A 15,551-nucleotide genomic window follows, 5' to 3' on the forward strand; every position below is an offset into this window, starting at 1 on the left:
ATGTCACTGTCCTATAATAACATATTACACAGAGGCTGCAGGGAGAAGAGGCTACAGGCTGCTGGAAGGTGGGGAGATGCCACTGTCCTATAATAACATATTACACAGAGGCTGCCAGGAGAGGAGGCTACAGGCTGCTGGAAGGTGAGGAGATGTCATTGTCCTATAATAACATATATTACACAGAGGCTGCAGGGAGAGGAGGCTACAGGCTGCTGGAAGGTGAGGATATGTCACTGTTCTATAATAACATATATTACAGAGAGGCTGCAGGGAGAGGAGGCTACAGGCTGCTGGAAGGTGAAGATATGTCACTGTCCTATAATAACATATGTTACACAGAGGCTGCAGGCAGAGGAGGCTACAGGCTGCTGGAAGGTGAGGAGATGTCACTGTCCTATAATAAGATATATTACACAGAGTCTTCAGGGAGAGGGGGCTACAGGCTGCTGGAAGGTGAGGAGATGTCACTGTCCTATAATAACATATATTACACAGAGGCTGCAAGGAGAGGAGGCTACAGGCTGCTGGAAGGTGAGGAGCTGCCACTGTCCTATAATAACATATTATACAGAGGCTGCAGGGAGAGGAGGCTACAGGCTGCTGGAAGGTGAGGGGATGTCACTGTCCTATAATAACACATTACACAGAGGCTGCAGCGAGAGGAGGCTGCTGGAAGGTGAGAAGATGTCACTGTCCTATAATAACATATATTACACAGAGTCTGCAGGGAGAGGAGGCTGCAGGCTGCTGGAAGGTGAGGAGATGTCACTGTCCTATAAGGGTGCATTCACACCTACAGGATCCGCAGCAGATCTGCAGCAGATTTGATGGTGCAGATTTGATGCTATGTTCAGTTATTCAAATGAAATCTGCTGCGGATCTGCTGCGGATCCGCAGCAGAAAATCAGCTGCAGATCCGGTAAGTGTGAACGTACCCTTATAACATATATTACACAGAGGCTGCAGGGAGAGGAGGCTACAGGCTGCTGGAAGGTGAGGAGATGTCACTGTCCTATAATAACATATATTACACAGAGGCTGCAGGGAGAGGAGGTTACAGGCTGCTGGAAGGTGAGGAGATGTCACTGTCCTATAATAACATATATTACACAGAGGCTGCAGGGACTGGAGGCTGCTGGAAGGTGAGGAGCTGTCAATGTCCTATAATAACATATATTACACAGAGACTGCAGGGAGAGGAGGCTACAGGCTGCTGGAAGGTGAGGAGATATCACTGTCCTATAATAACATATTACACAGAGGCTGCAGGCAGAGGAGGCTACAGGCTGCTGGAAGGTGAGGAGATGTCACTGTCCTATAATAATATATATTACACAGAGGCTGCAGGCAGAGGAGGCTACAGGCTGCTGCAAGGTGAGGAGATGTCACTGTCCTATAATAACCTTTATTACACAGAGGCTGCAGGGAGAGGAGGCTACAGGCTGCTGGAAGGTTAGGATATGTCACTGTTCTATACAAAGTTCTATACAAAGAGTCACAAACAGTGGTGGCAGCAGAGAGCACTGTGTCGGGCTGGAAAAACTACACCATTTCCTGCAGACATACAGCAGCTGCTAAGTACTGGAAGGCTTGAAATCTTTAAACAGAAGTAAACTACAAATCTATATGATTTCCTGACACAAGTTGATTTGAAAGAAAATAATTTTCGCTGGAGTTCCCCCTTAAGGACCAAAGGCCATTGTGCAAGTGTGACCTATCTCACTTTATTTTGTCAAAACTTCTGGATGCTTTAACTTATCCAAGTGATTTTGAGATTATTTTTTCCTGACATATTGTACTTTATAATAATGGTAAATTTTGATTGATACATTCAACCTTTAATTGTGAAAAAAAAATCAAAATTTTCACGAAAAATTGGAAAAATTTGCATTTATTAAAACAAAGGGACGCCACACAAATTTTTGAGAAATTCATATTTACAATTTGTCTACTTTATGTTAGCAACATTTGATAAACATATAAATACTTTTGTAGGACATCAGAAGGCACAGAACTTTAGCAGCAAATAGTCAAGTTTTAATGAAAATTTCCAAAATCAATTTTATTGGCGACCAGTTCCGTTCTGATTTGAAAGAACTGTATGTTAGACAACCCCACAAATCATCTAAATTTAAGATCTCATCTATGGGTATAGTGAGCATTTAGACCCCAAAAGTGTTTGAGGAAAGGTTTTTGCACTGGGCCACAAAAATGAAAAATTACATTTTTTTTCAATAATATGTAGTTTAGCTCAAAAACTTTTAATTTTACAAAAAAAAATCAGGAGAGAATTTTATTGCCAGAGTTGTTCCATATTTGGTGATACCAAATATCTGTACCTCCCCCCCCCCTAAACTGGTCATTTGTATTGAGGGACATAGGGCATTGTGGGTTTCACATACAATTTTATGTAACTATACATGCATTGTGATGATCAGCTTTAATAAAGTTTTGCTGTATCTTAATTTTGGCTTTTTTTTTTAACTGTTTATTTTTTCAGTCGTTTTCCTTACAAAGCAACAAATAAAAACATAGAAAATCAACAGTAAAAGTAAACATTTCATCCAGTGCAACAATGTTTCGTCAGAAGATGTGAAAAAAGACAGCTAATAAATGAAGGTAGAGTGAGTAGCCTAAGAAATTCGCCTGACTGTCAGAGTGGGAGAAATGCACACTACATGATATATATATATATATATATATATATATATATATATATTTCAACTGCCTATTCAGGCCTCTACACAAGATATATGGCACAAGCGGTCTACTTATTGCTAGACCTACTGATGGGGTCTAACCAACCATCCAGTGGACCTATTACTGAACTTGTAGCTTTTTAAGTACCCACCTGAAGCTGTTTAATAAAACTTGGCAAGCTAGATGCTCAGGATATGTATAATGATCATTTGGAGCATACTGCTGATGATAAGCGGTTCTTTCAGCAGCTTAGGTATTTTGAGAGTGGGGAGAGTACTGGGAGGTTGTTGGCGAGGGTTGCCCTTGCCCAGAGAGGACCTTCTTTCATAGCCCAGCTACAAACGGGTGCGGGACAGATAGTGACAGCAGATGAAGATATCTTGGCGGAAATGGTCTCTTTTTATAAAGACACATACGAGTCTAAACTTGATTGTGGAGAGGATGAGCTGACTGCCTATGTTTCTTCTATTCCACTTCGTAGGTTAACAGAAGCACAGAGAGAGGAGCTGGATCGTCCCCTGGCAGTGGAGGAGTTGGAGGAGGCGCTAAAAGATTTCCCGAATGAAAAATCTCCTGGTGTTGATGGGTTACCGGCTGAGTTCTTTAAACAGTACGGTGAGATCCTCTTGCCGACACTATTGTCTGCATTTGGTGCGGCGTGTGATGAGGGCAGATTACCGGGGTCCATGGCAGAGGCTGTAGTGGTCCTTATTCCCAAACCAGGGCAGGATAACACGCTGAGGGGATCATATAGAACCATCTCGTTGTTATGTACTGATATTAAACTGATAGCTAAGGTACTGGCGAACAGACTTCTTACTGTTATCTCTCATCTAATTCACCCCGACCAAACTGGGTTTATGCCTGGAAAATCTACAGCTGATAACATTAGAAGGTTATATCTTAATCTACAGGCTCCTGGGGAGGGGGGGGAGGGGGCTAAGGCTATTCTCTCACTCGACGCTGCCAAGGCTTTTGACAGCGTCGAGTGGAGATATCTGTGGTGTGTGCTTTCACAAATGGGGTTTGGCCCTAAGTATCTTGGGTGGATTCGCCTTCTTTATACTATGCCTACGGCCCGACTCAGGGTCAACGGCCTACTTTCTGAAGCTTTCCCGTTGGCCAGGGGGACCAGACAGGGCTGTCCTTTGTCGCCTTTTCTGTTTGCCCTGGCCATTGAGCCGTTGGCGGTAATGGTTAGGGCCTCCTCTGCTATAGTGGGATTTAAACATGGGCCACTTGAAGATCGTATTGCACTATATGCAGACGACATGCTGTTGTTTGTTGGTAACTTGGCGGCATCCCTGCCAGTTGTAATGGATATGCTTGGGGGCTTTGGGAGATATTCCGGGCTCCTCATTAACTGGAATAAATCAGTACTCTTGCCATTGGACCCTCTTCCTGATCTGCCTTTGCTACAAACGCATTGTATTCCGGTAGTGCACCAATTTAAATACCTAGGGATTCAAATACATCCCAATCTTTCTAAGTATTTGGCGCTGAATCTGACTCCTCTACTGACCAGGGCACAGGTGAAGGTAAAAGTATGGAGAAAACTGCCTCTTTCCTTGGTTGGCAGGGCAAACCTTGCCAAGATGATCCTTATGCCACAATTTCTATATATCCTCCATAATGCACCTGTATGGGTACCTAATATTCACTTTAAGAAAATCCAATCACTCTTTAGAGAGCTAATCTGGGATGGTCGGGGTGCAAGGATCAGGCTGGACACGTTGCAAAGGGGGAAGGAGGACGGAGGATTAGCAGCACCTAACCCGTATTTATATTATTTGGCCGCACAGTTTCAGCAGATGAGGGGATGGGATGCGCTGGACAGACTGGGACCGAATGGGAGGTTACTCCAATGTGTGTCTGGGGGAATGTTGCCCATTCATCTTTTGGAAATAGCGGCGCAGACCAGGCCACCAGATGTCCCGATTATCACTCCAATGTTGTGTACAGTATGGAGGAAGGTGAAACAGCTTCTTGGATATGAGGGCTGTACGGAATATACACCTTTGTGGAGCAATCCTGACTTACAACATCTGTATCTGCTAGAAGGGAGAGGGGAGTGGGAAAGCAAAGGTGTGTGTAGAGTGTCACAGCTATATAGGGAAAGTGTCCTTAAGTCGTTTGTGATGTTGCAGGAAGAATATCAGATACCGCAAGTAATGTTTTATATATATTTGCAGTTGCGACATGCACTTGAGGCCCAATTTGTCACACCACCGCTGATTGCAACTTGTGCTGATATCCGCTCTGTGCTGACTGCAGAGGACTCAAGGGGTCTTATATCGTTTATCTATCAACGTTTACTGTCTGCATTCCATGGTACCAAGCCCCTAACGGTGAGGGCTAAGTGGGAGGCAGATGTGGGGACTGTTACAGAGGAGCAGTGGTCTGCAATTCTGGCCCTGACTCCTAAGTTGGCTCTGTCTGAAACACATAGGAAATCACAGCTATTTCTTCTTCATAGAGTTTATCGCACTCCAAAATTTTTATATGATGTAGGCCTGAGGGCTGACTCTAGATGCCCCAGATGCCAAATGGAAGGAGCACACATAATCCATATTATGTGGAGCTGTACAGAATTGGAAAGATACTGGAGAGAAGTCCTTGCCTTAATTAGAAGGGTATACCATATTACGATACCCCTTGAGCCTCTGCAGTGCGTTTTGGGTTTGGTGAATGAATCAGCTGAACCTGTTGGAGCTGAGTTGGCAATATGCAGGATACTGTATCAGGCCCGCAAATTGATCGCCCAGCACTGGTTACAAGCTGAACCCCCTACTGTGGTTGAATTGGCCAATAAAATAAACCATGTGATAAGATTGGAGAAAGGGATATATAAAAAAAGAAAAGCCATGAAAAAATATGAGGCCATATGGGGCCCGTGGGTGGACACTCCTGTTCTGCCGTCCCACTTTCTGAAACGCAACCCTATGGAAGCTTTTCTGCTGCTGGCTGACCAAAATATGGAGAGTGGACGTGGGGCTGCTAGAGTGACCGTATGATTGGTGATACATACTGGGAATGTGCTAGAGTGTGTGTTGGTGTGCGTGGATTGTATGAATGGGACCCCCTGCCTGTGGAAAACTATTCAATGATAGTTGGATGAGCACTAGAACATATGGCTATCTGTATACAAGATATATATATTTTTTTATATATGTTAGTGTTGTTCTCTTGATGCGTCATAAAGAGATGATGTTCGGACATGTTGTCCTGTGGGGGGGGGGGAGGTATAAGTTGTGGGAGGGAGAGGGAGGGAGGGGGGGGGATGGGTTTTGTTGTAACACTGAAAAAATTGTTTAATAAAAAATATCTGATTAAAAAAAATAAAACTTGGCAAAACAGGAGCACAGAGAGGTGCACATTATTACTATATGGGGGGGGGGGGGCAGAGGGGAAATTTTACTATATGGGGGTGCACAGCAAAGGGCATATTACTGAGGGGTGCACAGCAGGGGACATTATTACTATGTGGGGATGCACAGCAGGGGGCATTATTACTATGGGGGAATTATTACTGTATGAGGGAGGCACAGCAGGGGATCCGACAGGAGGCAACTTAAATACCTACTCACTTTACTGCACATGACACTAAACAGCAGAATTACTTCTGTTTGGGACCCTATAAAAGGGAAAATGGGAAGGAAGTTGCTGGAAAAGCACAGAGCCTAAGATGTTTGTCTGGCAGGTTCTGAATTGATGAATTTAATTAAAAATTGTATCTGAAAATTGATGAATTTAATCTGAAAGAAATTGTCATGCTGATCTGGGCCAGATGGAGAAGAAAAGGAAAAGTGGACACCTCAGGTAAAAGAAGACATCGATTGTGAGTCAATGAATGATGCTTGACTATGTGGGTTTGCACTTGAGGGGTCATTATTACAGGGGAGGCACAGCAGGGGGCATTGTACTATATAGGGGCACAGCAGGGGGCATTTTACTATGTGGGGGGGCACAGAAGAGAGCATTATTGCTATGTGGGCACACCAGGGACCATTTTACTATGTCGGGGATGCACTGCAAGGGTCATTATTACTGTATGGAGAGATGCAAAGCAGGGGTCATTATTACTATGGGAGCACAGCATTGGGCCATTTTTCTATGTAGAAATGCACATATGGAGGGATGCGAAGCCCCCCGCATTATTACTATGGGGGTGTTTCACTATGACATTTTACTATGTGTGCGTGTACAACAGAGGGCAATATTAGAAAATGGAGGGCACAGCAAGGGGAATTTTCTATGTGGGAGGGCACAGCAAAGAGCATTATTACTTTGGGAGGCACAGCAGGGGGGCGTTATTACTATATAGGGGGCACAGCAGGGTGCATTTTTACTATGTGGAGGTTCACACAAGGGACATTATCACTATGGGGAACAGCAGGGGGCTTTATTACTATATGGGGGGAACTGCAGGGGATTCTACATACATGGGGCACCCTACATACCTACTCACTTTACTGCGCATGACATAGAACAGTGGAATGGGACTGCTTGGGACCCTATAGGTGGGAAAAAGAGAAGGAAGCTTCTGGAAAAGTGCAAAACCTAAGACATTTGTGTTGCAGGTCTTAAAGAGATTAATTGTAGCTGGAGAAAATCATCATGGTGGTCTGGGCCAGATGGAGAAGAAACAGGAAAGTGAGGTCAAAGAAGACATCACCGTTGACTAAGGGGTGCCCTGAAGTGGATAAAGTTGGGAAACACTGGTTTATCCACTACAGGCACCGCTGTGAAATAGGCCCAGTGAGCTCTAAGGGTCCTTTTACACTCACAGATATCTGACAGATTTCAAAGCCAAAGCCAGGAATGGATTTAGAAAGAGAAGAAATTTTAGTATTTGCTTTATGTCCTGTTCTCTGTTTATAGTCTGTTCTTGGCCTTGGCTTCAAAATCTGTCAGATATCTGTGTGTGTAAAAGGACCCTTAGAGCCGTATTACACGGCGTGATTAAAAGAGTGTTACCCACTCGCTGCCTGTTCTATTACATGCACAGACAGCGAGTGGGGGGAGGCGCAGGGAGGATATAAAAATGACCCATTGAAGAGAGCGGCAGGCTGCTGCCACCGCTCCTATTGCGTGGAGCAACAGGCAGCAGAACTTCACAATTGTTATCGTTTTGATAGGACTTGTTGAAAGACAAGGATTGGCCATCATTGTGCATGTCTGCTGTTCGCTGCTTTATTTAACATGACCTATTATACCAAACGATTATCGGCTGGAATTGCCTGTAATTAGCCAAGATTATCTGACAGATTATCTGCCAAAGATTTGAAGCCAAAGCCAGGAATGGATTTAAAAAGAGGAGAAATCTCAGGCTTTCCTTCATGATTTGATCTCTGTTTATAGTCTGCTTCTGGCTTTGGCTTCAAATCTTTCACAGATAATCTGTCAGATAATCTTTGTGTGTAAATGGACCCTAAGGCAGACAATCTTTTGGTGCAATAGGGCCCTTAGTCACAAAGTGCCTCTGGGTTAGTGGTCATTCACACATCCGTAGAATTCCGTTTGTACACGGATGGTGTTCTGTGGACTGGACCCAGGAGCTCCCAGCATCATGCTGTCAGGATCTCCTAAAAAGTTTAAGGCTAGGTTCACACTATGTATCTGTGCGGCTGTATTGCGTATATCAGTATACGATATACGGCTGTACAGTGCACACTATGTATGAGCCTACGGCCCGATCGTAAACGGACCCGTAAAAAATTAACAAGACCATTGTTTGCGTCTGGAACTGTGCAAATTCACGGCCGTGGATTGACAGGCGGTCCGTACGGAGTACTTAAAAAATAGCCGGCAATAATGCCGAATGCCGATGCCTCTAATAGTTAATATATTAAATTAATAAAAAACATTTTTGTTGTAATAAAGTCCCTTTCGTTGTTCAATAATTTAATTTAAACGAATCCATCATTGTGCAATTAAATATACTGTCAAAAAATAAATATACCTGTATATATAAATATACATTTATTTATATATATATTTATTTTAACAGTATATTTAATTGCAAAATGATGGATTTGTTTAAATTTAATTATTGAACAACGAAAGGGACTTTATTACAACGAAATGTGTTTTATTAATTAAATATATTAACCATGAGAGACATCGGCATTAGTGCAGAGGATTGCAAACCCCGGTAATAGCAATTCCTGTAAACTGTTTCCCTGCTTTCCCAGATGCATCCAGAGGTGTTTGCATCACTTTCTAAAGATTTTATTTGTTATTTTTAGGTGAACCAGATTTCCAAGTAAATGACCGTATGTTTTCAGCCGCATGTCTATTTTTTCCCACGGCCGTAGTTTCAGCCGCACATTTCCAGCCGCATAAAAAATACAGCCGCACAGATACATAGTGTGAACATAGTCTAAAAGTTTGCGCTAAAGTACTGACACAGACGTGCAGCTGACTATCTACTGCTGTGTACGCCAGTCTATCCACCACTGGGCTCTACCATGCCTGTACTCAGTGGTACATAGTGTACCACTATGATTATACAGAGCTATGTACCAATCTAACCATACACCATTATATACTTTTATGATAATATACTGCTGTACACCACTATACCTATACATTTCTGTGTACCTCTCTGACTATCTACTGTGCACTATGACTATACACCATTGTGCACTAGCATGACTATTTACCGCTGTGTTCTGCTATGGCTGTACACCTTTGTGTACCACTATGATTATACACGGCTGTATACCACTGTGACTATACACTACTGTTTACCTTTATCATAATATACCACTGTGCAGCATTATACCTATACATTGCTGTGCACCTCTATGACTATCTACTGCTGTGCACTATGGTGCAATACACTGCTGTCTACCTCTATAACTATACACCACTGTTTAGCTCTATGACAATACACTGCTGTGTATCAATATGACTATATAACATTCAGTGTGGGTTTCCTGTGCCTCCATCACTGAATAGAATATGCGTTACTACAGCAACAGCTGAATTGCTTTAAAGAGACAGTAAAACGTCAGACATAAAACCCTTTCACTGCCAGGGCCCAGCTAGTTGACAGCCCCCCTCCCAATCCCCAGCACGCAGTGTGATTAGTACAGTGGTGCACATCCTCCTCCGCATTGTCAGCATGCTAGTTAACTTGTCACACAGTCAAGGATCCTTCAATGTCGGGGACTTACCACGTACAGCTGCTTCCACAAAGAAGCCCATTCTTGCAGCGTGGATGTCACCTCTGTGACGATAGGGTCTTCCACAGGAACCACGGTCTCATACTGCCTGCAGAGGAAGAAGACAAGAGTCGCATGAGGCCAGTCACATCCTATGCTGCAGTCACTGTGACATGGAGAGACAAGCAGCTGTGAGTCACCCTGCAGAGCTCTGTGGCCCTCAGCTCCTTAGTACCAACCACTTTGCCTTCACTACTGTGGTGCCATCTTCCAGGGCCTGGACCTCTCACACAGAGCTGCAATGATGGAGGTATGCAGATAGTGTTGCTATATGGATTCTACATTGTAGCAGCTCCTGCAGTTCATATGATTAGTATTTTCCCACACCAGCAACTCAGTGGCAGACCCCAACCCCTCACGTACAAAATAAAAAGTCTGATTGCCCGCCTCAGGTAATAGGATTATATAATGATAGAAGTTATCGGATCTGTCATGAACAATCAGTTACTGAGATCCAAGAACACAGTGGGAGTGGAATCATACATAGTGTTCGAGTGTATCAGAACATTTATGTTACACCTCCTTAGTCATTTATTGTCTTCAGCACCCACTGTTTTTCATTCCTGCTTCATTACAGCTGTCATCATTGACTTCAGTTCAACTGCACTGTCCATTAGAGTCTAGAGTAGTCTGAAATGCCTGTTTCATCCAAGGCTTAAAGGGTTATCCGCGATTAGAATAAATAAATAGTACTGAGTTGTAAAACCACACACAACCTGAGGACAAGGGTAGAGCTGTTTAGGTGTTTTGCGTAAATCCTAGGTAACCCCTTCAAGCTACTGTTCTGTCCTTCCTCTAAGCGCTGCACTTCTGTCCTATAAGGCTGTGAGGGGATTTATCATCCATGCCATTTATCATGCTAGTCCTATTTCATTTACACTATACTTTTCTGTCAAGAAGTTGCACCCTTGCTATCATGAAGTCACACGTGGCTTCATAACTGGGTTGCAAGCCTCCATGCAAGGTATAGTGATTGTCTTGACAGTATTTATGTGTGGTCTGGGCTGGCCTTTGTGGGAAAAAAATTTGATGTGATGAATGTGAAACCACCAACAATACTGAAACCTACATTTTCAGCTGTCTGTGTCCTGTGTTTCTAGAAGTCAAAAAGTTGCACATTTTTGAGCAAACCAAATGGTCATAATCAGTTTGATTATCTGGGTTCTATGATTAGCATTATCAGGCTTAATTGCATGGTTTTTCTGACATAAACAATCTGATTAAGCCTGGCAATGCCAATCATATGGCAAAATCCAGACAGTTGATCTGGATGCAATTTCAGAGTTCACATAATCGAAAATATATAAATAAATATAATAAATATATAAATAATCTAAAAACAAAGAAACATGGCAAAGCTAAAAGTGTGGGAATAACGTATAAATAACAGCCATAATTTGGCACTCAAATGGCTGTTGTAGGCCCAAATCAAGGGAGGCACTCCTGGACATGCAGGGATATCACCTGGCCTCACTATTGACTAGGGCTGTTGACTGGACATGCTATGGCCCGTTTAAACAATGGGTAACCATTGAGCAGTCTTTTTCTGACATCCCCCTGAGCTGGCTACCATGGTTTCCCAAACAAAGGCCTCAGATCTTGGGGGCCACGCTGCAGGCTTGCGAAGATCCGTGCATGGTTTCTCCCCTAATCCTCGCCTATGACCCTAATCCTAGGCTAGGAGGTTTTGAGCTTCACACTTCTCCAGCTCCTCAACGTGGAAACCAGCTTCTGACCTGGAGTCCATGATAGACCCGGCTCTGTTGGGCTCATGGAGAATAACCCAGTTAACCCATTTTTTACAACCACTCCCAGCTCCTCCTCAATACTTGTCTTCAAAAACCTATTTCAAGTGCCTCTGTGACTGGGAGGGTTGACTGCGGCACTCTTTGTCATTGATATACTCTGACTTGATGTCTGTGCCAGAGCCTGCCCCACCAACATACCTGCTGAAATGGGAGGAGGACTTAAGCTTGGCCCTGACCACAAATCGGCAGATTAACCTCATGGAACTGGCCCATAAGAGTACCCTGAGTCCTCTTTTCGAAGAGGCCACATATAAAATTTTGTCTTGGTGGTACTGGGTCCCAGTCAAATTGCACCCCATTTGGCCCAAGGCAGACCAACCCTGTTGGAGATGTGGTGCCTCGGAAGGCACTTTCATGCATATCGTTTGGTCCTGTCCACCCTTGGCATCCTTTTGGGAGTCAGTGAAGGATGCGTCACGTAAGGTCAAAGGACTCACGATACCCTAGACACTGGCTCTGTTTCTCCTTCATCACAGCAAGATCTCCGTTAAGGAATACAGACACTCATTGTTACGCTTTCTGGTTATGGCAGCAAGAGCTTGTATCCCCCTCTACTAAAAGAGGACTGACCCCCACCTGTTTTCCTATGGATCACCAGGGTAATCAAGGATGGAGGACATGATCTCCTACTTCCACAATTTAAACTTTCACTTTACTAGTACCTGGTCAGCATGGACGGATTTCAGGATACCATTGAGTATACGTCTATACTAGGGGCTGCATCAAGACACGACAGTGAGCCCTAATGCTAAGCTCACCCACTGTCCCTACTTACTTGCCTCAAACGGCCCTAGGTAGTCGCGGACAATCACATCTGCAATTAAAAATGGGTCTGAAAAAATGCCCTTATGGCATGGATTAAGCCACATGTGGTGAACACAAATGTGGCAATGTAGCTTAAGGGCCCAACTATGATCAGTGAATCCAATGCAGTTGCATTGCCTTTAGAAGCTTCAGAAGGTCTGAAATCCACTTTAGTATGACTGATCAGAGGCTCAGGCTGCTGCTATTCATGCTTTATGCTACAGTGTTGCTCCATTGAGGCAAAGTTAATCATTGTTAGAGATGAGCAAACCAGGTTCGGGTTCGAGTCGATCCGAACCCAAACGTTCGGTATTTGATTAGCGGGGGCTGCTGAACTTGGATAAAGCTCTAAGGTTGTCTGGAAAACATGGATACAGCCAATGACTATATCCATGTTTTCCACATAGCCTTAGGGCTTTATCCAAGTTCAGCAGACACCGCTAATCAAATGCCGAAAGTTCAGGTTCGGATCAACTCGAGCATGCTTGAGGTTCGCTCATCTCTAATCATTGTCTTTAGCATTGTACGTGCATTGTCTACTGGAGTCCTAAAGTCTTGGGTAGGCAATGGTGTCTCTCAGGAATGGTGAGAAAAGTACCCTGCTGTAAACGTGGTGCACACTGAGACCTTTTAAGGTGCAATATATGCAAAAACAGGCGTACACTGCTAGGTACTTGGGGTCCACAGTGTTTTCTTTATAGCTCCATCTTCCTCCCACACTACAGAGACCAGGCTCATGGTGAATTAACCCCCTAATGTGTGCCATGTGGAGGACTGTGATTTTACTGGGGCAGTAACGGTAGTGAAGGAATATACAATCTTCTCTGCACAGTAATAGAAAAGTATAAAGGCTAGACTACTGGTTATGCTGATATATGGGTAAATGGAGAATTTGTGGTGCTTGGAGAGTCAGCATTCTTCTAGTTCAGCACCAAATGGTCCGGCTTCACTGGTTCTCATTTTGCTTTCACTTCAGGCCATTAAATGTGGCCTGTGGCACATGGTTATCCCAGGTCTCCACATTTCTCACCTTCATTATAGCATTAAATCATTATATTATCTAGTGACGGTGGTGAGCATCATATTCTGATCGATGTGTTAACCTGCATTCTACATTTGGTATGATAGCCTATAATGGGGCTATACACCCATCCCTGCCCCTGCACATATATCTTATGACAACCTACTAAAAAGCTACAAAAGCCAAGCATACAACCTGTCAGATATTAGCATCCCAGTATACATCTATGCACCTGTGTATAGGTGGTTATGTCATCTCCTCATTTTACTTTATTTATCTCCTACATCACATACATTGCCTATGACACAGGCTGGCATATTCTAATATATCATACAATACTTATCCTGAAATATCATGCATATGGTACAATCACATATCTGAAATATACAAATCTCACGTCACATAACAAAGTACAGGCTGGAATATCTAGACATATGAGACATACATCGACACACCCCAATATGTCCGGACAAATCATATATACAGTCACATATCTTGGCATATTATACCTAAACTAATATGATGGTACAAGCTGGCATATCCTAACATATCATAAATACAATCCCATACAATGCAACTGCCTGGCATATCACGCATTCAATCATATCTCATTCTATGGCACAGCCTGGCATATCATACATACTCTATATGATGGTGCATGCTGGTATATTGTAACTTACATAAGTACAATTCCATACAATGGCACTATCTGCCATAACATACATGCTCTATATAATGGCACAGGCTGGTATATCCTGACATATCATAAATACAATCGCATATGACTGCACTACCTGACATATCAAAGATACAGTCACATATCTCATACTGTGACACAGTCTGGCACATCCTGGCAGATCATACAGCTGTGCAGTCTTGTGGACAGTCATGATGCAATAAATGGGTTAAAGGACAAGAGGCTCCCCCACTATTGCCAATGCCACACACACAGCATGCCCCCTCTGTGCAGACGTCTGCTCTATCCCCCTAACGTCATACATGCATGGTTTGCAGGGCACATCCTGGGGGGTCAGGGCTGTCTGGATCCCTGAACAGGTTGAAAGCATATCACCTAGATGCAGGGAGAACACACAGAAGAATGGAAGGATCCTACCTCTCCGGCTATCGCTGCCTCCTCTCCGATCTATGCAGTAATGAGGCATCCAAAAAGGAACGAAAAATAAACCTCCCACGTACCCTGCACAGATCCCTAGAGCACACACAACCAGCAGCCATACACTCACACACAGATATATATTCACAACCAGCCTCTATGCATATAGATATACACAAGCAGCAGCCACACATACACAAATACACAGCCAGCAACAATTCATACACATATACCCATACAGCCAGAAGCAACACATACATATACACATATAAACATCCAGCAGCAACACACACACATATACACAGACAGCAGAGAGGCACACATATGTACATATGCACACCCAGCACTAACACAGACACACATACACAACCAGCAACAGCACACACATATACACAACCAGCAACACACTTATATACGCAACCAGCAACACACACATATATTCAACCAACAACACACACATATATACAACCAACAACACACATACATATACACAACCAGCAACACACACATATATTCAACCAACAACACACACATATATACAACCAACAACACATACATATACACAACCAGCAACACACACATATACACAACCAGCAACACAAATATACATCAATAAGCAGTCATGGACACAAACATAAAACCAGCAGTAAAACACACAACCAAGCATCAACTAACACAGACAACCAACAGCATTACATATAAAGGGTATGTCTACACAGCGGATTCTGTGCACAGCTCCCGCTTGAAGTTCCGCCTGTCCTATGGGCTCCATTCTACGCACATGCAGATTCCGACATCCTCCAAAGAATTGGCATGACAAAGCTTTGGGCAGTCAGCGGAATCTGCCTGAGCATAGAATGGAGCCTATAGGA

General features: G+C 43.5%; 1 protein-coding gene across 3 annotated transcripts in view; it reads right to left on the reverse strand.

Moving 5' to 3' along the window:
* DOCK3 (dedicator of cytokinesis 3) overlaps positions 1–15,551 on the reverse strand; it is a 150,582-nt gene that overhangs the window by 65,977 nt on the left and 69,054 nt on the right. For all 3 annotated transcript variants that reach the window (XM_069966557.1, XM_069966558.1, XM_069966559.1), the window contains one exon: positions 9,885–9,981. In XM_069966557.1, coding sequence (XP_069822658.1) covers positions 9,885–9,981 — 97 coding nt within the window. The remainder of the gene's footprint in view (positions 1–9,884; positions 9,982–15,551) is intronic.

The sequence above is a fragment of the Dendropsophus ebraccatus genome, chromosome 4 (assembly GCF_027789765.1).
Source record: "Dendropsophus ebraccatus isolate aDenEbr1 chromosome 4, aDenEbr1.pat, whole genome shotgun sequence".
In the NCBI taxonomy this organism is placed as follows: Eukaryota; Metazoa; Chordata; class Amphibia; order Anura; family Hylidae; genus Dendropsophus; species Dendropsophus ebraccatus.